General features: G+C 38.0%; 1 protein-coding gene across 1 annotated transcript in view; it reads right to left on the reverse strand.

Moving 5' to 3' along the window:
* DPYD (dihydropyrimidine dehydrogenase) overlaps nt 1–26,272 on the reverse strand; it is a 1,117,227-nt gene that overhangs the window by 593,079 nt on the left and 497,876 nt on the right. Inside the window, exon 12 of the mRNA XM_075558725.1 lies at nt 6,641–6,825. Within this exon, the coding sequence (XP_075414840.1) occupies nt 6,641–6,825 (185 nt within the window). The remainder of the gene's footprint in view (nt 1–6,640; nt 6,826–26,272) is intronic.

A 26,272-nucleotide genomic window follows, 5' to 3' on the forward strand; every position in this document is an offset into this window, starting at 1 on the left:
CTTTCTGTCACTCTTAACCTGGGGCAGACTTGAACTAGTCACCAAGGGGTTAAAGGCTCTGTATCTCATTACCAGACCCTGACATACCTTGTTCCCTTCATAACTAGTAATCCTTTTCTGCTTCAATTTAACCAAACTTGAATACCCAGAACACACAAAAACTTGAAGCAGTAGAAATGCCACTCAAAAATGCAAGAATACAAGGATTTCATGATGATTTTGAAGAACCTTATGAACACTTTATTTCAAAAGATATTCATGTACTACACACAACATAGTAAAATCATATTAAAAAACTTAGTTATACATTTTCTAAAAGTAGCATAGAAGCTTACTGTGACATGTAGAAGTGTTGTAAACCAAAAAGTGAAGATATCCATGCTTGGTAACTTACAGAGTAAAAAAGAATAGATGTTTTTGACCTAGTATGCCTGAATATTTACAAGTGTGTGTTCTCTGTATTGGTTCTATGATAATTCTGCCACAAAAATACTTTCATTGGGGACTGGAAAATGAAAAGGACTTTAGATTCAGAAATGAAATAATCAAAAAAGACATCAGTCACCATAACATGTATGTTACTTAAAGAAATAAAACTTATTTTAATAAAGGATAAAGTTGGAGAGAATTAAAAATAAAAGAACACCATTTTGCAGCATGGATTTAGATGAACTAATGTATATAAGGAAAAGATTGAAATTAAGTATGTCATAATCTCCCCCCTGTGGTTGTTAAAAGTTGACCTCAAAGACTGACTGTTCATAACAATACTTTCAGTCATCCTCAACTTGTAAATGTACTATGCCAAATTCTGACTTTATAAATGTTTAATTCACCAGTGACTCCTTCTTTATCCTTTGCATTTTTCTCATAAAGTTTGACTTTCATAGAATGAATTATATCTGGGAAAGAGTGGGGGTTCTTTTGCTGTAGTATACATATATTTAAAGAAGTGTTACAGAAAAATTCCTTTTAGAAAATTTTATGATCCTAAATGCTTGATTTACTATGTTCCAACTAATAACTCTTTTATTTTGATTTTCAACATCTATCACTTGCCCACCTTAGTCACTTTCATATCAGCAATATGTAAATACAGTTGACCCATTGCTTTACTAGTACACACCACTTTATCTAAGTTGCATCTAAGAGACAGTGAATTTTACAAATATTCCTGAATCACAGAATAATCACACAAATGGAGGATTTCTCTAACAAAAATATCTAAGCCAGTGAATATTGAAAATATTATTTTCATAAGACAATAAGCCAGAAAGTATTACTACAAAATTATAGACATATTTGGCATCCTCAAGGGAAGAAAATAGAATTATAATTTACAAAAATATATTTTATTGGCATATACTTCATCTATCATACAATTTAATCATGCAGTCATACTAAGAATACTGGTTCAATCATCACTAAATTTCAGAACAATCCTTCTCATATTAATTGTTATTAGCTTCCCCATTTCTGCTGCCATTGCCCCATCCAGCTACTGTTTCTATGAATCTACCTATCCTGGATTTCATACAGAAAATCCCACAAACGGAACCAGAAAACCTCACAACCCCCAAACAATCACTAAACGCAAACAAACTAACAAACTCAACAGCAATGACTAGACAAAACATAGAAAACATCAATGAGAAGGCAGAATATATTCCAAACGGAAACATCTTTAGAACAGGTCAAAAGGGAGATCAAATGATAGGGTGTTGCATTTGAACTTAACTACTTCTGCCGTGATTTACCTCACAACGGTCTGGTATCAGAGAGCAATGCTGCTCTTATCCCTAAGTATGATCTGAGGTGATTTACTAGACACCTAATCCACGTGGAGACCTCGGAACGGTATTTGAGGCTAGTATCCATCCACTTCTGCTAACTGCATGTTCACAATTAAAAGTCTTCAATGCAATTCTCGGATCATACGTGAAGGTGCATTGGTTCCAGGTGGACTTAGTCACCACCTCACTTAGATGGCTGCTTGTTTTGAGACAAGCCTTTAAGAACCCAGACACTATTCTTTCTGATAGCCAGGCACCATCTGGTTTCTTCGCCGCTCTTTCTGTAGCCCTCATATGTCCAGTGATCCCTTCATGAGTCAAAAGAATGGTAAGGGGCAGGATCAAGACTAGAGGGTGGAAAAAGTAAGGTTCCCAATGAAAGAATGAGCAGGTTCAGTGTCAAAATGGGGAAGAAAAAAATCTCAGCACCAGTTTTTTGGCTTTTATGTCTTCAATGCAGTTTTCAAAATTCTTGAAACTCCTTCAAAAGAAGCCTCCACAATCATCAAGTCTTTTCAATGTATCGAGATTGTTATTTGTCACCCCCCACCCTCCAAATATAATAAGTGTCATAACCTTCTAAGCCAGTGTTTGCTTTGACTTTAATTATCCCAGTAGATAGCCATGCAAGCCACAGACTAACACATGTTTATGACAGAGGCAAGTTGTCGAAGTCATCCACTGATTGTAGAAATATGTTGTGATTCTCCAGGCAGAATCAGCTATCTGTCCCTAAGCCTTTTCATGTTGGTTGCAAAAGACTATTGTGTACATTAATGAGTACTGCAAATGAGTAAACCAAGAGGGTTGATTCTGTAAAAGCTTGAATATTTTTCAAATGATATCATAAAAGTGAGTTACTAAAAAGAATCCATTGTTGAAAAAATTTTGCTCGATTAAAAAATACCAACTACAATGATTGCAGGAAATCATATAAAAAGTCGGAAAATTGCTTTCCACGAGGTTTGAAGTTCATGCAATACCTTTGGAAACAAAACTAGATACCATAAGCAATATAATCGAAGCAGATGTCAGCCAGAAACCCTGTAGAGCTCGACACATTAGCTTGGGCCTTAGCATTGGGGTAATCATACTACTGAAAGATTTATAGAGAGAAACTCTACTTCAGACAACAATGTCATGCTTCTCCCACTTGCACATAGGTTCCTCCTAAACAAGTCCTCACTTGAGCCCTCTTTTGCTCATGGAAGCAACTCATTACTGATTTGGGCTAAATAGAATTTGAGAACTTCTTTTGTAGTTCTGTGTTTTAAAATTAATGTTCTGAACTTAACCAATTTATATTTTTAATGAATGTTCTGGAGTTGCCTATATAAATAAAATTCCTTATTGTTGTCCACAATTAACAATTAGATTTGGATATTTAATCATACAGCCAATTTTCCCTCCAGTTTCATTCTCTGCAACTTATAAGATGTGTCATGTTCATGTTCCTAGATCTTTTCTGTACACTTAATCATTCTAGTTAAGTAGTTTTTAACCACATCCAAATTATAAGTGAACTCTTCCTTTAATCACTATCTTCTAAATTAAGTTTTAAAATATAGAACTAACTAAAAGTTTAAAGCAATAAATATCATCTATATATGTATGGGTATATATGTGTTTCAATACTATCTATCTATTCTGATGTAAATACAAATAGTCTCCTTAGGGCCTCCATTAGTGTGCAGACTGTGCCTTTGGTGAAATACAAAGAAGCTGCTTCACTGGTGCAGGGCTCAGGAAACAGCAGAAAGCACCTTGGTGGAAATTCAAGTAAGGCATTCCCTCCTCTGAATGGTCACAGGGTAACAAAAGATACCATTGTTTGGCGAGTAGAGCACAATCTGCATGTCAGCTACCTGGCTCCCTGCCCGGGTGCCCCTTGTGAAGAGCGCTCAATTCTTTTCTAGTTTTCCTTGTTATAGTGCATCCAAATAAAATCAGTGTTTCTGAACTTGTTCCTATCCTCCTTTTTAGCTGGATGAAGCCTTTGAAAATACCGTGGCCTGATACCAATATCCAATCATGTTATCTTTGTATGTTATCATTTTTAATTTTAGCAATGAGGTTGGATTATTCACCCAAGTGACTCCCTGACGAGGCCACTAGGTTCCTGATGGTAACTTTAGATTTATAAACCTGTGATTAGTATTATCTCGAAGTACTTTGTTTATTGACATTTCAGTTATGATTTTCTAATAGATGACTCAATGAATGAATGAATAGGTGAATGACTATTGGAATAAATGGATGTATGCATGTATTCAAAGATATAAATCATTAAATGACTGAAATGCCATTACATTTACCTGAAATTTCATCTTCATCTGTTAAAATCCCATTAATTTTGGTTTCTATTCAAATACCTTATTTTCTAAAACAGCCCTGAAAACAACAACTATTTATATGGCAGGCGATGTACTAAAAGCAACATAGTGGTGTAGGAATTCTTAAATAGCATAATCCGTTGTAAAGCAGTTCTAATGGAGTAGATCTTGGGCCTTGAGCTGAAATCCTCAGGGCCAACTTTCTCCTCCCATAAAGAGTTGTAATTTCAGAAACTTACAGGGCAGTTCTTCCCTGTCCTAAAGAGTTCCTGTAAGTCAGCATCAATTCCATGGCATTAATTTTGAGTTTTTTATTTGTTATAAGCTCCACATTTGCCTTTTGAGAGAAAAAGTGTTCTCAGCCAAAGTCAATGAGTTGGAAAGTCTGGGAAATGGTTTTGAAACCAAGTCAGTTTAATGTGGAGCACAGATATGTAACCACTAGGGCATACCTCTCCTCATTTGGTCCCCTCCTAGTGCCGAGGTTGGGCATAACAGCTGGTTGTTAATAAGTAGTAATGGAGCAAACCAACTAATAAAATATAAGTGAAATTCTGTCTATAGGATTGCGGGAGTCATTGAAACCACAACATGAATGTTGTTAGTTAAATAATCGCATTTAACTAAGTGTGCATATTATAAAAAATTATTAAGACTCGATTGCAATGATCCTATGCTACGTTCCTACCATAATAATTCATTTTTTGAGTGCTGCTCATGCTGTCTGGAAAGTTCATGCCTCAGTCCCACCAGCCCTCCACAGGGGAGACGAGACTATCGGCTGACTCTCAGAAGGATTTTACAGTCTTGGGAATTTAAAATAGGAACACTGTGAGTCAGAATCAACTGAATGACAATAGGTTTTTGGTACTGATGGACTGTTTTGCTTCCCTGCTGTCAAAATAATTCACAATATATGACAAGGTGTTACTTATGAATATATTTTATACATTGTATAAATTTTTCTCAACAAATATTACAGTTGTAACAAACCACTATTTTAGTTACAATGCTAACAAGCCCTTTATTTTTATTATCATCCCTTTCAAATCATTTTTAAATGGAAAATCTCACTAGGGGGTTGTCTCTATTTAAAAGATGAATCCTCTGCTTTATTTTGAGGCTACAACATTAAGCAATCATCTTTCTCACTCTCACTACTTTCTGGTCAAGGTCAACTCTCAGCATCCGACCCTGTAGAGCTGGCAGAACCGCCCTCTGAGTTTCTGGCACTGTAACTCCTTATGGGAGTAGAAAGCTGGCTTTCTTCTCCTGGGGTCAGTGGTGGTTTTGAATCAATGACTTTGCAGTTATAAGCCCAACACATAATCTCTATGTTACCAAAGCTTCCCTAAGCAATCACAATTGCTGGCTTATATCAGAGCAGCACCCTGAAGGTGTTACAAGCCACAGGGAAAGAAAAGAATAGCAACTCTTTGGAGACAAGGCGGTAAAATCTGATGGACAAGAGTGTGCTGCAGATATAAAGAGTAGAGTAGAAAAAAGAAGCTCCATCCACAGGAGACTGGGCGTGTTAAAGAAAGTCACATGGGCTTGAAGGCTAAAGAATCTGGACTTTACAGTGAGTGAAAAGAGAAACTATTGAAGACATGGAACACGAGGAAGTTGTAATAAAACTGAATCTATAAGAAGATGACTCTGGTAGCAGGGAAGAGTGTTGAATTGGAAAGGGTATAAGGTAGAGATAATTTAAAGCGATCAGAGAGGCCAGAACTTAGAGAAAAATCCCACTTTTTCCATATGTTCTTTTATAGTCTTATCACTGTTTAGCACTTTGCATCCTACCCTCTGGCATGAAGTTGGAAGTGTTGATTTTACTTGACAGATATTTACCTATATCCTATATTGTACACCATCTGGGACTGGCAAGTGTGGTATTTAAATCTTTAAGTCAAAGATAAACATTTTTTATAGAGGACCAAAGAATTTATGGCATCCCACAGGGAAAAATGCACAATGTATATTTTTTAATCAACTAAACCGTTCAACTCTCCAGCAGACAAGTTTTATTTTATCCAAGTATATTTGTATACTTGCACCTAACAACAGCAAACAACAATATACAGGTGCATAAAACTACACACACACACACACACACACACACACACACACACACACACAGAGCCCTGGTGGTACAGCGGTGATGAGTTGGGCTGCTAACCACCCACAAGGTCAGCAGTTTGAAATCAGCAGCAGCTCCGCGGGAGAAAGAGGTGGTCTTCTAATCCTGTAAAGAGCAACCTTCTCAGAAATCCTGCCATTTAGGGTCACTAGGAGGTGAAAATGACTAGATGGCAGGGAGGTTTGATCACATGCACAAACACACGCCCCTATGATAAGTGCTCATAGAGGCAGCCTAGGAAACAAAAGGACGCAGTTCTACGCTGTCCTTGAAGGCCACGAAGAGTCAGAATCAACCTCACAGCCAAGAGTACGAAGCTATAGCAAAAGTAATTAGAAACAATGAATTCCAATCAACAGCAAACTTTTTACCTGGATATATTTGTGAATGTACCAAGATGCCTGCTTTCCGTCATTCACCGATTCCACTGTTGTGTTAGCCATTCCAACAAGATCACCACCAGCAAATACCCACGGTTCACTGGTCTGCATAGTTTCTGGATCTACTTCTGGGAGATCCCATTTATTAAACTTTATAGGACTCAAGGCTTCTTTTACTGTGAGAATAAAAAAAGGCAATAAGCAATAAATAATATGAATAGCACATGTTGCTACATTAACATTAATAAAATATTTAATTATTGTTCTAATCCAATGAACCATAAAAAAGAGAAAGTGAATGAAATATGTAAGTTAACCACACATTCAAAGTGTGCTAACGGGGTCAACTGGTTTGAAATACTTTACATGTACAATTAATCACTAGAGATTCAGTCAATGTTTCAGACTTAATATTTTTTGTGTATCAAGCATAGGTCTCTGAAGAAAAAAAGTAAATACAAATAAAATGTGCTTTGTAAACGTATTGATTGATATTTCATTCAAATCTGTTGTTCTTCCTCTGATCTCAAACATATTCCTTTCTGTCATAGGACTACGATACCATGCACGTCTGATTCAGGAAGGGTGGCCTTCTCAAACAAGGGTCCGCCACAATGACGTGAGGGCACAGAGCCTTCAGGATAGCCATTTGTTGATGGGCATGACTCCAGATGTGAAAAATGGCTTCAAACATCTCCTAACCTTTGGAATCATTGGAACTCAGAATGTGCATAGTAATAGTCTAGGAATATTGAACATCATCAAAAATGAAATGGTGTACATAAAGATCTTCATCCTGCGCATTAGTGAGCTGCGATGGCCTGATATTGCTTAGTTTGAATCTGAAAACCGCATGGCTTACTATCCCAAGAATGACAAATTCAAGATGGAATGACTAAATCTAGAGGAATCCTGATGTATTCATCATTAAACCTGACATTTCAAGATCTATCTTGCATCACATTGCTGTCTGTGACAATACCCACATCCCTACAAGAAAATCCAGTCAATACAACTATTATTCAAATTATGTATAAACAAAAAGTTTAAAAAAATCACAAAGCTAGTGATGACAAAATTGAAGAATTTTAATTGATCAAATATGACATGAAAATGCATCAATACTTGACAACTGCAATGCAAAAACTAGAAACATAAAAGAAAGCACAGTAATTGGAAAATACACACTCAGTGGTAAAAACCAAGCTGTAGATAGAATGTTGCAAGACCAATGACTTTCTTCATCACAATTACCTTTTATCTTATTTTCAAAGATATGACAAGTGACTGTACCCATGGACTTCTCCAGGTGGAATACACAGAAATGACAGTGACCACGTCTATGCAAAAGGAACTCTGGTATCAACATGGTCACACACGGAGCTGTTAACTGCAAAGTCAGCTGTGCCTCAAGAGAGCTGTGAAACTGCCAGCGGTGCCTCCAGAGAACGATGAGACTTTGTCCTCCCAGAAGCGCTGCAGTCACAGAAGCACTATGGGGCGGAATGGACGCAGTGTCAGTGAGTTTGATATGGTTTGGGTGGATGAGATGATAGAGATGCTTGCTCATGTGTGAATTCCGGTTGAAGGTGAGAGAAATTACATAAAACCACAAGAGCCAAAATACAACCTGGATTATATCCCACCTGAATTTCAAGAACAGATTTGCAGCATTGGACACTAGTAACAGAAGACCAGCTGCGCTACAGGATGACATCATGAACATACTGCACGAAGAAAATCTAAGGTCAATAAGAAGTAATAAAAAATAAATCAAAGTATACATTAGGAAAAACTTTTAAACTTGCTCATAAGTGTAACGTACCTCAAACAAATGGAAGATCTGATGAATTAAAAGAGCTGAGAAAAAAATGTCAAGGTAGCTTGAGAAGACAAAATAAAGTATTATCATGAAATGTGCAGACCTACAGTTAGACAACCCCAACGGAATACTATGCTAAGAATTATCTTAATATAAAGAACTGAAGAAAATATTCAAGGCTAAAGTTTCCATATTAAAAGATTCTATGGCCAAAACACCGAACCATGCAAGAAGCTTCAAAAGGAAATGTGAAAAATATAGAGTCATGGTGACCAAAATTATCTAGTTGGCATTCAATCATATTGAGAGGTAGTATATGATCAAGAACTATGGCACTGAAGGAAGAAGTTCAAATTGCATTGAAAGCCTGATCCAAAAATAAGGCAGCAAGATTGGACAGAATACTAATGGAAATGTTTCAACATCCTGATAACGCATTGGAAGCACTCATTAGTCTATGCCAAGCCATTTGGAAGGTGGCTACACGGTCAACTGGATGAAAAAAGTTTATATTTGTATTCGTTGAAAAGAAAGGTGACCCAACAGAATACTCAAATTACAGAGCAATACCTTTCGTATCACATGCAAGTAACATTGGTGAAGGTCATCCAATAATGGTTGTACCACTAGATTGACCAGAGAGCTGCCAGAGGTGCAGGCTTGATTCAGAAGTGCATATGGAATGAGGAATGCCATTGCCAGTGTCGGAGGAAACTTAGCTGTAGATAGGGAAGGCCAGGAAGATGTTTACTTATCTTTTATTGACTATGCAAAGGCATTTGAATGTGTGTATCATAACAAAAACTGAATATCCTTGAGAAAAATGGGAATTCCAGAATACTTAATTTTTCTCTTGAGTAACCAGCACATGAATCAAGAGGGAGTTATGCAAACAATACAGGCGCGTACTACATGGTTTAAAATCAGAAAAATTATGCATCCGAGTTGTACCCTCTAACCATAGTTATTCAATGTGTATGCTGAGAAAATAATCAGAGAATCTGGATTATATGAAGAATGAGGCATCAGGATCAGAGGAAAACTTATTAGCAAGCTGTGATATGCAGAAGACACAACCTTGCACGCTTAAAGTGGGGACTGATTGAAGCATTTCCTGATGAAGATTAAGCTTCATAGTGTTCAATAAGGATTACAATTTAGCGTAAGGAAGACCAAAACTTTCACAACTGAACTAATAAATAATATCACTATAAACTGAGAAAAGAATGACTTCAAGGATTTCATCTTGTTTGGGTACCCAATTAATGCTCATGGAAGCAGTACTGCGGAGAGTAAATAAATGACGCATTGCATTCGGTAAATCTCCCTCCCAGGACCTCTTTAAAGGACTGAACAGCAAGGATGCTTCTTTGAGGACTAAGGTGCACCTGACCCAAGCCATGATATTTTCAATCCCCTCATGTGCATGTGAAAGTTAGACATTTAATATGAAAGACCAAAGAAGAATCATTGCATTTGAAGTATGGTGCAGAAGGTACCATAGACTACCGCAAAAAGAAACAATTCTAATTCAGAAACACAGTCTGAATGCTCCTTAGAAGCAAGGATGTGAGACCTGATCTCATGAACTTTGGGAAGAGATCAGTCCATGGAAAAGGACTTGATCTTAGAAGAGATCAGTTATTAGAAGAGATCACTCCATGGAAAAGGACATGATCTTGGCAAACTAGAAGGGTAGTAAGGGAAAGCTAGGTCTTTGACAAGAGGGATTAACACAGTGACTGCACAGTGGGTTCAGATATATCAACTGTAAGGCGGGAACAGGAGCAGGCAGTGTTTGTTCTGTGTTTCACGCTCATGAGGAGGCGGAATGGACTCCATGGCAGCCAGCCATTGCTCTTAAGTAAAACAAGGTGTTAGGTTTCTAGGAGCTTCTTGTCACACAGTTTCCATAAACAGCGGAATACATATTCTTAACACCTGTGCTTCTGCAGAGTATATTATTTAACAAAAAAGCTTATTCGTTAACGTTGAACTCATGGCCAACAGCACAACAACAAATGCCCCATTTAAACTATGTACCGCACACATTGGCTCCATAGGGCACAGCATAGTCATGCGTCTCACGAACAATGGACAGCACTTAAAACATCAAGATCTCCACAAAGAGCTAAAGAAACGTCTCCTAGAGGGACCATGCAAAGGATGTTGTCTGATGGCGTGACAGTGGAATCAAGAAAGCACAGTTCTATCTTGCTCAGCCTCAGCTGAGAATGTGTGTGTTTGTGTGATAAAATTCAAACCTTTTATTTTTTCACTTTTGTGCATATAAGAGCAGAAGACCACAGATTCAGTATGAGGGTTTAATTATTGTTATGAGTAAGTTTTAACAGATAGGCAAATTAACAATATACAATTTGCAAATATTAAACTCTGACTGTGCCTACAGGAATATTAAGTAGAAACATAAGTATAAGGTTTAGAAGCCAGAAAAGACTATAGATTAAAGAAAGATCTGATCAAATCAAGATGACGAAATATATATGGTGCCTTCTATGATGGAGCAAGTGAGTCAGTGTCTAGAACAAAATTTTGCTATCCTCGGGTATTTATGTCATGGTTTATAAATGTAGCACTACAGGACAAACTAAGGGAAACCATTCATATTTCAACATAAAAAATAAAATGACAACTTAAGCTAAAAGGATTTTAGGGATCTTGGAACAGAAAACCAAGTTTGAAATAGATGAAAACATCAAGTAAAACAGAATAACCCAAATGAACAAGTTGTTATTCTATCATCTAAAAACATTTTCTCCTGAACCTATTCCAGTGCCGGGGGCACAGAAGACACTCGATTTGATTGATGAATAAATCAGATGACTAAACGGACTAATGCTATCATATTCAGGTTTTATTTTAAAATATGCTACTGTTTCTACTTATTATGTTATTTCACCTTTCATGGAGAATGAAATAAAATATTCATGTAATTATTTCCAATGCAGAGTGGCATTTGAAGCAGGTTTCCTTGTGTCTTTAAAGGTCACGTGAAAAGAGACCTTTATCACCTGCTCCTTATTGCATAGCAGGTCACCCCACCATCTGTTGACAGCTGCTTGCATTGCAAGACAGTCAATAGTTATCATGACACTCAAATCATCCTATTGTAACAATGGCAACTGCAACCATTAAATGGTTTATGTCAGGAGTTTTATATAAGGAAGGGCCTTCGAAATGTTTGCAGTAAATGTGTTATTGTCTTTCATTTCATTTTTCTCACAAATATTTTGAAGGCTCATTGTAGAGGTGGTTTAAACAAATGACTTGATATGATTCTTCTGGCCATAGTCTTTGTAACTCCCAACAGTGACCGTGTGGGACAATGTGAATGGGACATTACAAACTCTAATAGGGGACTGGCCAGTTTTGCCATCTTGTTGTGCTTAAAGTGAATCATCTTCGGATCAGAGAGGGATCTCACTAGCATGAAGAAAGAAGAGCCAGTAGTGGGGCATGCCATTTGGATCTCAAGATCCCTGAATACCAAACCTCTCAATCCAGGACTCATAAAGCTGTGTGGTACCATGAGTGACCCAGAAGCAGCAAAGGGACCAAGAACAGAAAACACAATAGCTTTCTGAGTGAGGAATCTGCATGCCTTTGGGCAGGAGGTTGTTTTCAGAGACAGTCGCTTTTAGATGATTGTTATCTTTGTTGTTGTTTTAATGAGTTCTAAATTATGAGGATTTTTTTCATATAAAATTGAACTCAGATTCCTTTTGAAAATTACATACTCAGCTTTTTCACCTCTCCTTTTGGAGAACTTCAGGTTTAACTTGTGTGTAAGTTTCCAGGAATAAAGAGGAAATACAAGGGGAAGTCAAAAATTATTGTAACAAAATAATATAAATCTTTATTAAGCAAAATAACAAAGTGAAGAGCTGGTGTTTCCTGCCATGACCTTTCTCTAGGCCTGTGGACTGCAGAAAGCACAGAGACTATCTCTCCAAGAGTTCCTTGCGCAATTCTAGACTCTTCGATTTGCACCACACCAGAGCAGAAAGACAGGCACTCTTCAGGCCAGCCACTTGTGTTCCTTTTAAATGTCCTTTGTTTTGTCTCAAAAGAAGTCTGAAAGGGCAGGATCAGGGCTGTATGTTAGATGGTGAAAGGTTTCCATAGAAATTTCCCCAGGCCAACTCCACTATGCTTGAACAGTAAGTTATAATGAAAAATTTCCTTTGGGCAAATTTCTTGTCCTTTTCCTCATCAGTGCTGTTCTCTGTTATGTTCAAAGTTCTTAAGAATAAGCGTCAATGATCTCCCAAAATACTTTAGGAAAATGAAATATTTGTACTCCTTTAAAATATCTGAAGTCAGTTGCCGTGACTCCTGAGCTGACCTATTGGCCTTTACGTAATTGATCTATTTGCCTTTATGTAATTGAGGTATTTTGATTGGACTTTTCTCTCTGGATCATGCTGGCAAATCCAAGACCTCACCCCAGTCACAATGGGGTCATATTCATTAATTTCAATTTTGCTTGAAACCGTGATAGAAAAAGCAGATAGTTGATTTTTGTGCAGTTTTGACACCTGAAAGAAGAAAATTCTGAGGAAAAAATGCCTGCTTAAAATTAAAAATGCCAAACTATGAGAGATCCCAACTTCAGTAACTCTCACGTTTATGGAAATTCTCCCGCATTTTTCCCCTTGCCAGTTTTTCTACATCAGCTCGCTTCTTCATTCACGGAGGTTGACGTTGAGATGAGTCATCTTTAGGGTCATCTTTGTGGTCTTCGTGATAAAGCTATGGTTTCATGGGAGGCAGAATTGCTACAAAACTTGTTGAAATGATTCAGTTATTTTGGAAACTATCCACACGAGTTTTATTTAATAATGTATGTTGGCCCTAGCCTCAAAATGAAGGTGCTTTTCCTCCCAATGGTACAAAAAGCACACGTTGGAAGGGACCTGAAGGACACCAGACAAGTGGGTTACTGAGACCTTGTCTGCAGCCACCCGCCAATCAAAGAAAGACATTTGAATAGTTTGTTTGGAATAAATCTGTGAATGCATGACTTGCCTCACTGGAAGCAACACTTTGTGTGCACCTTCCTGCAATCAGGAGTTGAGTAGAAGACAGTAAGATTATCATCAAACAGTTGAACATGAGAAATCATTGAAAACATAGATCATGAAACTAAGACATTCTACTCTAGGTAAGAAATGGTTTCTGACAGTGGATCCAAGTGACCAATGGAAGATTGATTGTTCACACACAAGCTTCCAATGGTGAGAGTCTATTAGACTGTATACACATGAGACCTTATTTAAGCATATGATATGGAAACATCATGGAGCTGAAAACGAATGGAGTTTTCCACACACTTTTTGAACCATCTTCGTGCATGTGTGTGTATAAAAATTTTTGAGACTTTTTAAAATCAAATGATATGCTCCATATCACCACACTCTTAAACTATACCTATAATTTAACTGCATGTATTTTTAACTCCAAAGCATCTAACTAAGAACATATTTAATTGAAAAGAAACCCAAAAGCCAAGTGGATTTTACTCATATCTTGACATGGAGGAAGTCATATTTAACCGCGTCTCATAAGGTAGGTGTACTGCATCCTAGTGTGGTACCCGCCCATCTGTGATGGCCTCAAAGCTCTCTTATCTCTCTGCTGATACATTTAACACAGAACAGCATGAAATGAATCTCAGAAATTTATCTTCCTTTCTGTCTTTATCCAGCTTGGAAAGAGGGAAAGCATAAGTAGATGAAAAATGTATATTGACATTTGCAAGCCAAATAATTGCTTGCCATTTCCTGTGAAGTGTTATGGGAATATTAATATAAAAAATGCATTTTTAGAAACTTCCTATTTATAAAATAAAAGGGAGGGAAAGACCTCCTGTAATGATCAAGCACAGTTTTCCCACTGATTTCCCTGAGAGTGCATCTTGATGGAGATGGCAGCATATTGTCACAGCTCCATAGTGGAACAGGAAAAGAGCTTGAAAGAGAACCCCCAAATGTGCTTATGCACCGTCTGTATTATTCCACAAGTGGGAGATAAATGTGGTAAACGACACGATGCCGAGAATGTTATGCAGTCTTTAAAAAGAACTAAAACATCCTTAATTCATACCAAACAGTCAAGATTTATGTTAATTTTCTGCTTTAATTACTACTATGTTGAAATGAGCTTATTTAAAAAACAAAGACACTCTGAGGTAGCTTTATAACAAGAAATGGTTTTGAAATGGGAACTTTTAGTCAATTTAATGTTATGCATGAATTTTTTTATATAGACTTAATTGTATTGTGACACGCACGTTCTTCCATAAGCCACAGCTTAAGATTGCAGAAACCGTCCCTCAGGGACACATCACTACCAGATGCAGATTGCCAAGGTCAATTAAACTGATGTAGCTGTGCTGTCATATATGGAGAAGAGAAATCCACATGCATATGACAAGTATATTTCTCAGTATTTATAAAAAGATGTCAAGAATGTTATATTTTACTATATAAATATAAATTAATTCTCCATAAGCAATAAAACAATGCAACAGAAATCATAATGGAGGAAGATTATTGGCATTCTGTAGAGAGTTTGTAGTGTTATAAAACAATGGGGAGGAGACAGCCTTTTTACCATTTATATCTGGAAAGCATAGATGAATCCATGTGCGTACCTGTTTAGCTTTACATTGCCCAGTACACAGTGAAACCAGAGCAGAAGGAAATAAAAGTGAAGGCACTAAGATGCTGAAAAGAACATCTTAGAAATCTTCAATAAATTCCAATTACAGGCCCCACATATCACAGTTAGGTTTAAATAAGATCACCCAGAGTATCTGCAGAAGAAAGACAGGGCTTTCCACTCTAGTAAAGAGTTACAGTCTCACAAACTCGTAGGGGCAGCTCTATCCTGTCCTATCCATCTCTCTGAGTTGGCATCGGCTCCATGTCAGTGAAGTTTGTTTTGGGACACGGGGTGGGTGGGGTGGTGATGGTGGTTAAGGCAGGGTAAGGAAGAAAATAGACTCAGAGAATGCCCTAAACCAAGAATTTTAAAATCCTGATAGGATGAGCGGTCACTTTACATCTCTCCTTTGCCTTTAATCAGTAGGCTATCTTGCTGATGCTGGAACGTACATCACTGGCATGTAAAATGCCACCAGAGTTGCCCATAATGAGCAGGTTTCAGAGGAGCTTCCAAACTAAGAAGAGACAACAAAGAGGACATGGGTCCCCACTTCAGAGGAAATAGCCACTGGAGGGCTGGTGCATAGCTTGTAAGCATTGTCAGCTATTGAAGGCCTAAAGAACGGAGGCAGAACATTGTCAGAGATATGAAAGCTGACTGCGGAGGATTAGATTTCGCAGACTGGCGTTGCAGGGTCGTCGTTTGCTGATGGAACTCGACTCAAAGGAGAAACAGCTGTGACACCTGTTAAAATTGGAATTTTGAATGTGTGAAGTATGAATGTAGGAAAATTGGAAGTGGTCAAATATAAAATGGAACGCCTACAGTTGCGTCTGGTCAATCTGCTGCACAAGACTTGTTTAGAGGATTGAAAACGAGGGTCCTATTTTAAGGACTAAGGTGCACCTGACCCAAGCCATGGTATTTCCAACTGCCTCGTATGCCTGTGAACGTTGGACATTGCCTGAGAAAGACGGAAGAATGATTGGTGTGTTATGATTGTCCTAGAACAGAATACTGGAAGTACTGAGAAGTGCTAAAAAGCTCAACTAAAAGTGTCTTATAAATCTACACCCAGAGGAGTCCTAGGCGGCAAGGGTGGCTAGAGTCTATCTCAATACTCTGGAGGAGTTAGGAGAGCCATCATGTTTAGAAAAGGAGGAGGCCATCATGGTTAGTGAGAGAGAGGTGCAGTGAAGGAGAGCAGGGCCCTCAAGGAGATGGATTGACACTGTGGCTGCAACAGTGGGCTCAAAAGAGGAACAGTTGTTGAGAGGGGGCAGGACCGTGGTTTGTTTGTGGTGCATAGGGTCCCTATGGGTCAAAGCCAAGTTCATGACACCTAAGCACAACAGCATCTTGCAAACTCGATGAAAACCATCATGATGAGTCACCATTTTCCTCTGCAAAACCCTCTAAAGGGACCCTGATTGTCTATCTTTCCTCTCCTTCAAGAGTCTATCATTTTCTTCTCGGTTAGCACATTGCATTTCTGGATTGCTCCCTTTCTTTTGTTTTCTCACCTTTCATTTAGAAAACGTTGGCTCTGGATAAATGGATAAATAAATGCATCAAGGAACAAAAGCAGTCACCATAACCTCATCCAATGGTGCCTAGCTCTAATTTAGTTCTTATATTCTGTTAATATCATCCTCACTCCACGAAGAATAAAAAGAAGTGCAACTAGTAATAGAGTCCTTGTATATGACAGGTGTAGTGCATGCTCTTCCCACAAAGCATCTTATTTAAGCAACGAGGGATCTCTTTGAGGTAGGTGTAATCGTCCTAACTATAGTGATGTGGTAGCAGAATTGACATTTGAATTCAGTCATGTCTTACTCTGAGGTCTTCCTCCTCTCTCTCTCTCTCTCTCTCTCTCTCTCTCTCTCTCTCTCTCTCTCTCTCTCTCTCTCTCTCTCTCTCTCTCTCTCTCTCTCTCTGAGGGCAAGAGAGAAAAATGAAAGAGGGAGGAGCCTCTCCAAGCTGTAGTTACTATGGGAGCGACTGCAGCGAAGCAGGTGGGGGTCGGAAGGGCACCGAAGAATCCTAGTTTTACCTACGAAGACCATATTTACTAATTTAGCTTTTAAATAATCTTTTCCACTGGAAACTTTATTTCCCCTCCCTTTTAAGGAGTGATTCCTGGTTCTTAATACACTAACTTAGACAATTAATTTAGCAACTCTGTAACCTTGTGTCAACTATTTGCTTTGTTGCCACTATAACTTACTACTGTTAGCTCCTTCCTCAGCATTTGGTACAATAATTAACACATAGTAATATCTCAATAAAAATTTCTAGTTAATAATGGAACAGTAACTTCCTCTATTTAATCAGCATTCATATTATCCTGTATTCATTGATTATTTTTGTCACAGGTTCAACTTCCACAATTAGGTAGGGTTCTGTGAATTTGACCATCAAAATTAAGTGTACAAAATATATTTTATAAAAGTTCTACAGTAAACACACTGACTAGGACCCAGAATGGGCACATGATTGATTCATTTTAATCAACTTAACTATTTGATTTTACTATTGCAAAGGTCCGATCATTTCAGTTGGGATAATCTTGTAGAACTCAGGACTGTGGGAAGACAAACCTACTTTCTTTGCCTGCACTAAGTCAAAGACCTTCAGGGAAATGAGACGCTGGATGCCACAACAGGCTCCATCATTGCAGCACAACTGTGCACCTGTTCTGTTGTAGAAAGGGTAGCAACTTAGTTGAAACTGACTCCACAGTACCTGACAACAACAAAATGTTACAATAAAATCAGGCAGGCCAAGTTCAATAGGAAATGTGGATGCCAAAAAATGACTCTGTCTCTTACTTACATCCGATTGGGAGATGTCACATTTCTTTTTTGACCAAATAGTAAATTCAGAATTAAAATAAGTCCAGCTACTTCACCTTCATTTGCTTATTTCTCTGCAATAATTCTATCTATTTAAGACTGTAAACTCCTTGAAGATTGCATTTTCTTTTTATCTCAAAGATATATCCTCAAAGGGGTCAGTGTCCTTGAAATAAATATAAGGGGATTGGTTTCCAATTCTCTGTTGGATTCCCAGATGCTGCACTTTGATTTACTTATTTATATTCAAAGACACCATCTACTTAAAACTATAAATTCCTTGAAGGCAGAGATGATCCTTTAATCTGATTTGGACCATAATAATCATAATTCTATGCACATTTGGGTGTTTAATACTTCTTGATAATTATAAAACATTGAAAAAGCTAAAATGCTATCTAAATACTCTACACATACTTTTCACTGAATGAAACTTTAAAAATGCTGAATGATGCCCTGAGATCATGCAAGCAATTATAGAAAAGGGTTAAAATATTTAATACTAGATCACTATTTGCTGTATTTAAAACATAAAAAGAAATAGGAAGTCAGTAGTAAATTATACTACTTGTGAAAACAATATTATTAAAATATAAGTGAATACTGAAAAATATTTTAATTAACAAAATAAATCAAATGGAAAAGATTCCCTAAATAGAGCTTTAAAACTAAGTCTATGTGTGTTTGACTGCCATGACTAATTATGTATCCATGTAATGTGTGTTCAATTTGGGCTTATTTAAATAGCAGAAATGCTCATTAGCTGCAGTATATCTGTGAAGCTTCGGTAAACAGTTTAATGGTTTTTATGTTTAACCAATTTCATAAGTTCCTGTAATTTTAGCTTTAGCAGCTCATTAATGTTATTTTTGATATCCATCTTTCAGCTTTTTTCCCCCCTTGTCAATCGAGGGTAGGCACTTCAATGCAAACTTAGAATACACAGTATGATTTAAATAATTTTAATGCATTTAAGTAAATGTGCAATTCAAAAATATATAGCTTCTTTAAATTACACAGTAGTTTATTATTATGCAGTCAGGTAATATAGTTGGTATTGTCAAAGACTATGTTCAATAGAAACCAAAATAATATTAATGCCAAACTCTTACTGAGTGGGTCCCACGTGGCTGGTTCTATGTTAGTCTCTGTATAGATGCTATTGCCTTAGAGCCTTGTAGAATAGATACTATCTAGTTTTACAGGTGAGAAAATAGTCTCAGATACTCAGATATGTTTGTCAAATCTTAACCTCAGGATTTGAACTTGGCTATAAATAACTGGTAGCTGCAATTACTGGGACAGCCTGGATGGGTGTCTTTATAGGCATAAGAATCCAAATATTATAGGTGACAATAAGATTAAACACTTAATATTTCGAGTGGCAACAAGACTAGCCTAAACAAATCCAAAGGAGGAATCATCAGCATTATAAGAGCATCAAGATATTTCTGAGCCACAAGCAAAATTAAAAGATACCTTCAAGAAGGATCAATTAGAAGTGAACTGTAAGAAAGGTAATTGGATTTAGAGATCCCAAGGCCATTGATGAGTAAAGGTGACATTTGCAGTTAAATGGTGAAAATACAACTTAGAATCAAAGGGATAAGCAGAAAGATGACAAAGCAGGATGACATAAGGCATTCTTTCTAGAAATCTGACCGTGATCATATAGAAAAAATTTAAGGCCAAAGCTTGCATTCATTTATTCAAATAACAGACATTTATGTAACAGTTGTTATATTTATTGATATAATATTTGTTCTTTGAATAAATTGATGCAATTTCATAAATTAACAATGTTTTCCACTTTTAAACTCATCTCTTGTTGTATACACTACTATGTAGCAAAATGGACTACTTCATGCATGTATCCGGTCTGTTCATTCTGACTAGATTGTGTTTTTTCTTGTCTTTTTATAGAGAGTTGTTAGTTGGTGTTAAGTTGCATCTGACTCGTGGCACCCCTGTGTTCTAGAACTGTTCCATTGGGTTTCTTGCCTACAATCTTAATGGAAACAAATAGCTTGGTCTTTTCCTTCAAGGAGAGACCCGTTAAATCAGCGCTAGGGGCCAACCATTGACATCACGTAAGACCCTTGTGTGTTGTCCACCGTGTACAAATACTGCTAGGGTCCTTGCAGTAACCATAGACAAAGTACCCATCTGTGTGGAATGAACATTTCACTTGGCAGGAGACAGAAAATATATAAGAGCAATTAAATGAATTAGATGATGGTGAAAATGGCAATGAAGAGGAAAATGTGAAGTAGCACCAGATGACGTGGAGGAGTGTGCAGAGTGGAGGGGCAATTGGGATTATATACGCACATGGGGGATATCCATGTGAGAGGTGTTGTCTTTTTTATTAGAGGACATCAGCACGGAGACCCAAAGGATAAGGAGGAGGACGTCTGTAAATATTTAGAGGCTGATAAATCCATGCAGGAGGAATAGGCACTACGCATACTTGACAGGCTTGAGAAAGAGAAGAAAAGTCATATGGGTGATGGAAAGCAAAAGCAAGAAAGATGGGACACAGAAGACCAGAAGGAGCAGATAAGGTATGAATTCAGAGAGAACGCTAAGCTGAAGGAGGGTTTTATTCTAGATAACTAGGAAATTAGAGGACTTGGGGCACGAAGTAGATGGATCTACTCTATGCTCATGAGGCTGATTCTGGTAAGATTATACAAAAGCATGAGTAAAGCAGGGTGACCATATAAGAGATTCTGAATTAGCAAGAAAACGAAATCCTCCATCTTAGCTTGTCCTACACACACACACATACACACACACACACACACACACAGAAAGAGAGAGAGAGAGAGAGAGAGAGAGAGAGAGAGAGAGAGAGAGAGAGAGAGAGAGACATCTGTAGCCTGGCCTTTACATGTACCTTGTCATAAACACCAATTTTAGAGACTGTTGGTCTTACTATGAAATCTATACAGGAAAATTTAAAATGAGTAGCTATAATTTTTAAGTCCAAATTTTCAACCATCTTTCAGGAACCCTGATGGATTTTTTTGAAGTAAGATATAAATAGCCTACCCTGAAATCATGTTTTCAATATAATACAGAAATGATAAAACATACAGAGTAAAATAGGGAAGGAGGAGAAACCCCAGAGGAGACCCCTATCTAATTACCTTCTTCCTATTTGTGTGCAAGGAACATAATTAATCAACATTCCTATTTAATCTTTAGTACCCACCATCTCTAGATAGAATTTAGATACCTTAGTTTAACAGCAGAAGTATTGGATGAATTAACATGTTTCCCACTTTTAATATAGTTGTTCTGGTCGTACACACTGAGATCTAGGAAAATGAATTACTTTATGCCATCCTGTTCACTCTGAATGTTTCCTCTTATCTTTAATCAATCCCCATTCAGTCCTTAACCCTTAAAACAAACGTGGCTCCCTCCATAAGACTGTCTCTCATTTTTCTAGCTCAAAATCATCTCTCAATTTTGTGCCCTACAAGAGCAGTTTGCATCCATCATCTCTAATAATTTGATACCATTTGGTATTTTAATCTATGTGCATGTTTCTTCCTCTAGTCAAGATAAAAGCAAGGCTAGAGGAGTGGGAAAGGCTGATTACAACCTGTGATATGCAGATGATGTAACTACTTGCTGAAATTCAAGGGACTTTAAGCATTTACTGATGAAGAAATTTGACATACAATTCAAGATAAAAAAAAATGAAAATCTCACACCTGGACTGAGAGACAACTTCATGGTAAGTAAAGGAAAAAAATGAAGTTGTCAAGAATCTCATTGTGCTTGGATCCACCATCAGTGCTCATAAAACCGTCAGTCACGACAGCAGAGGAAACGCTGTGTCGCGCTGGGAAAATCACCCACATGAGAGTCCTTCACAGTGACCAGAAGCAAACGCGCCACTCTGAAGACTAAGCTGTGCCTGGAAGTCAACCAGCAGCTCAGGCTCACGTGAAAGTTGTACAATAAATGAGGAAGACCACAGGATAATTGGTATATTTGAATTATTGGGATGGCAAAGAATAACAAACGTACTTGAGTCTTCCAGAAGAACGAATACATCTGTTTTAGAAGAAGTGCCAGACTACTCCTTCGAGGCAAGAGTGTCAATACTCTCCCACATACTTTGGGCATTTATCAGGAGAACCCAGGCCCTGGAGAATGCCACCATGCTTGGTGAAATAGATGTTCAGCGACAAAGGACAAAACGCCAGATTTATGGATACAGTGGCTGCAACATTGGGCTGACACATAGGAAGGGTGGTGATAGGGGGCAGGACTTGTCGGTGTTTTGTTCTGTTTCCACAGGAAGTCGGGAGTGGGGACTGACTGGACAGCACGTCACAGCAGCAGCATCCTTGGAGAAATTTACATCCCAGAGAAACAGAATCTAAGGGTTCCTGGCAAGCATCTTAAAGAAAGTTGGTAGACAGCTGAAGTCTGCGTGGTGCATCGGCTTTTCTGGGGATGATGGGGATGGGAAGGAGATGATGCGGTGTGCTCAACCACACACTACTAAATTAAATGTTCCCTTCCCCCTGCCTCACAAACTCTGCAAAGCAATGGACGGACATAGGGGCCGCAACAATGGGCTAGTGCAACAAGGGTTTTGAGGATGGCATAGAACTAGGCAGTGTTTCATGCTATTGTACATCGGGTTGCTGTAAGTCGACACCAACTAAATAGCACTTAGCAACAGCTCTGGAGACACAGCTGTTTACTTGGGCTACTAATCGTAAGGTCAGCAGTTGAATCCACCAGCCACTCCTTGGGAAAAGGCGAGGTTGTCTGCATTTGTAAAGTTTCACAGTCTCACTAACCCTATCTGAGGTTGCTATGAACCGGAACCAACCCAACAGCAGTGCTTGGGCTTTGAGAGTACACTGCAGACATCTATAGTTTGAGATGATGTGTTCAGTTTTGTATGCCCTGGAGAACGAAATGCAGAATTACGTATATTCAATGCATAAAGAACAAAAGATTAGGGGGTAAGATCTCATGAGGATGAAGAAGGACATGTTTGAAAGATTTTAAAGTTAAATTGAGACATTTGTTTTTAAATCCACCATTTTTTATTTTGAAATCTGGGGATTCTGCAAGTTCATCTGGCAGCAGTGCTGGCCAGCGTATCGAGGACAAGTGTAGGCCGCGGCAGGTCAACCAAATGGTCAACAGCACTCTTTGCAGAGGGTTTGGGAAATATCTAGACATTTAATGACCATGCTGTATATTATACTTGACATTTTTCATTTATGTGTATAAAAATGTTCATAGGAATAAAATTAGTCTCATAAAACACTTAAGAAACCAAACCTCATCAAATTATTATGATTATGAATGTCATGGGGAAGAAAGGCTGGCACTAGTCAGCAATATTTCATTCAAAACTTGGGAGGGTCTCTGAATTTATTTAAAAGTAGGTATTAAAGTTTCCACTGAAGCAATGCCAGACTCTGAAAAATCTAATAAAGTTCGCACGCCCATTTTATTTGATTTGGGCTGCTTCCACATTTGGGGTATAGACAGTAAGCATTATTCAATATGATTCTATGTGTTATACAGAATCTACTTGACATTCATGTGGGTCAGTGTCTCATTTAACCAGAAAACGATCAGAAATAGGTCTGCTATCCTTTTTATGGGGCGCCTTGAGTCAAGAACACAAATGCAAGGTACTTAATACTAATCTCAATTTACAGAACAAATGCCCCTCACTAAGGGTATTAGTGTATGATCTCAAGCAATAGTTTCTAATTTCACATCTTTGTTTTACATATTTTCTGCTAGCAGCCTAATGTAGTTTACCATTTCACAAGAGTATTAGGTTCCAAAAGAAATTTGTCTTATGCTACCGCTTAACTAGTATTTAAAAGACAAACAGAAGAGACCAGGATCCATACGTCCAGGGTGTCTCACACACTCATCAGATATTGAATAACATTGACCACATTTTAGGTTCTAAGTTCTCCGAAATAGTTATGCAATTTTTTCACCTTGCTCCTTTTTCCTTCTCCACAAAACATCTCACACGGCACCGCTCTCCTTCTTGTATGTGATCTTGGATTTGATGGGAAGCTACTAATCTACCCTCTGTCCCCCTATAAGGATGCATACGATATCAACCACAGTGAAACCTGGAAAATAAAGATAAGGAAAGGCTCTGAACAGAGCGATTCACTGGGGAAACAACCCGATTCCTGTGCTGTTATTAGAGGCAAGTAAAATAATTACAGAAATATCATGTTGTGCTTCAAATAGATGTCTCAGGTGGTTGTAAGTGATGTGCTGTTGATGACCAATCACTTTCAAGACTGCTATCAGTTCGGCCTCCCCTCCCCAGCGCCTCTCCTCCTTTCAAATAAGTCCCACGAAAAACGGTGCAGGATTCCATGATTGTGCAGGGCTGCTGTACAGAACTGCCAGAACTTGCGTTAGACTTAACACTTCATCTCCTTTGCACAGTATATTTTATGATTGAAGAAGAAACTATCACTCAACCCCCAACATTAAACTAATAAGTTTAATTCCCTAAAGAAAATGTGTACATTATTAATATTGGAGTCCTGCAAAGGCTTTGTACTCAATGTAAGTAAAAGTAAGGTAATGCACAGGGCAGTCTACAAATGGTTCATTCGTAATACAAAAATTAGCCAACGAATACAAAAATATCACTATTGTATGATTCATGACCTATAAATCAAAGGGGTAAAATAAGAAATCACACGCATTTGTAAGAGCTGTGAAGGCCATGCTGCATCATGTAATAAAACTGTCGTTGACACCCTACCTCCATCGAGATATTTACCATCTGAAAATTAGCAGTAATAGAAGATATTTTCCTGTTTACATAATCATCAGTGGAATGATTATGAATGTCCAAGACAAATGGGACATGTTGGAGTTTCCAAAAGCTTGTGGAAAACAGAAATATAAGGTATTGGCTTTGTCCCCAAACTTTTCGAAGTCCCCTGGCATAATCGTATATGTTAAAGAGAGCAGCAGACTTCCTGGCCCACAGAAGAAGACAGCTGAGTGCCTTCAGGCAGGAGAGGGTTGCCTATAGGCACTTACTTTTAAACATTAGGTTTGTTGATATGTATAGCTAATGCTAAGTGCCTTTAGCTAAAGGTTTTGGCAGAGTGGATGGGGACATTTATCAGCAGTGTTACAAGTGCTTTGTCACATTCCCCTGGGAAGGGCAGGGGTTACTGGGTTGTGGGTTCAGTAGTCAAAGACCAGAGAGAGAAACGCCACTGGGCACATCTGTGAAGTGGCATAGCTGACTAGAAGAACAGTATCCTAAGTATTTCTAACCTTGAATTGTAATGTAACTTCTTTAATAAATTCCCTAGTGAGTCTGGTCAATTAATAGCATGGTCAGAATAGAGTGCTGTGTGAGGGATGGCTGGGAGCAGAATTGGAAAAGAGGGTTGACAAGCCTGAGTTGGTACGGGCTAATGTACTTCCTCTGCCCTGTGGAGTCATAGGAATTAGATACTACCACATACTATTCCTACAGCACGTGATGTGGAACAGTTAGGTGCCGTGGTGGAGTGGGTTATGCACTGGGCTGCTAACCACAAGTTAAGCAGTTTGAAACCTCCGGGTGCTCCACGGTAGAAAGACAAGGCTTTCTATTCTTGTAAAGATATAGTCTGAGCTGATGTAAAAGAGTTCGGGAAAAAATACTTTATAAATGGTAATAGCAGCAATTGTACAATTACGCTTGATCTAATTGAATTATGGATTGCTATAATATCTGTAAGAGCTCCCAATAAAATGATAAAAGAAAAAGCTATAGGATCAGAAAAGCATAGGGGCAATTCCATCTGTCACATAAGATCTCTATGAATCAGAATCAACCTGATAGCAGTGAGCACTGTAGTGTTTGCAATGGCTAACATTTTTCAGAATTAAACCACCAAGGTGGACTTAAATTGGCAGTCTTTCACTTAGCAGCTGAACACATTAATCTTGTGGCTCACCCATGAATTTGGCTGCCTTCATACTAAACCACCTTTTTCAACAAAACTGCCACTGTGGAGGGAAATATTTCTTCCATATATTTTACATTTCCATATGAGAAACAGTAATTAGTATAGTCCGTATGGTGTTTCTCTATACTATTTACCTCTTCAAAACATGAGACCATTGTAATCTTAATTATGCTGGATCATACTCGATACATGGCCAGGCGACCTCCCTATAGACACGACCGGAATTTGTTCTATGTGCAAGTATCTC

Source organism: Tenrec ecaudatus, chromosome 1 (assembly GCF_050624435.1).
Source record: "Tenrec ecaudatus isolate mTenEca1 chromosome 1, mTenEca1.hap1, whole genome shotgun sequence".
NCBI lineage: Eukaryota > Metazoa > Chordata > Mammalia > Afrosoricida > Tenrecidae > Tenrec > Tenrec ecaudatus.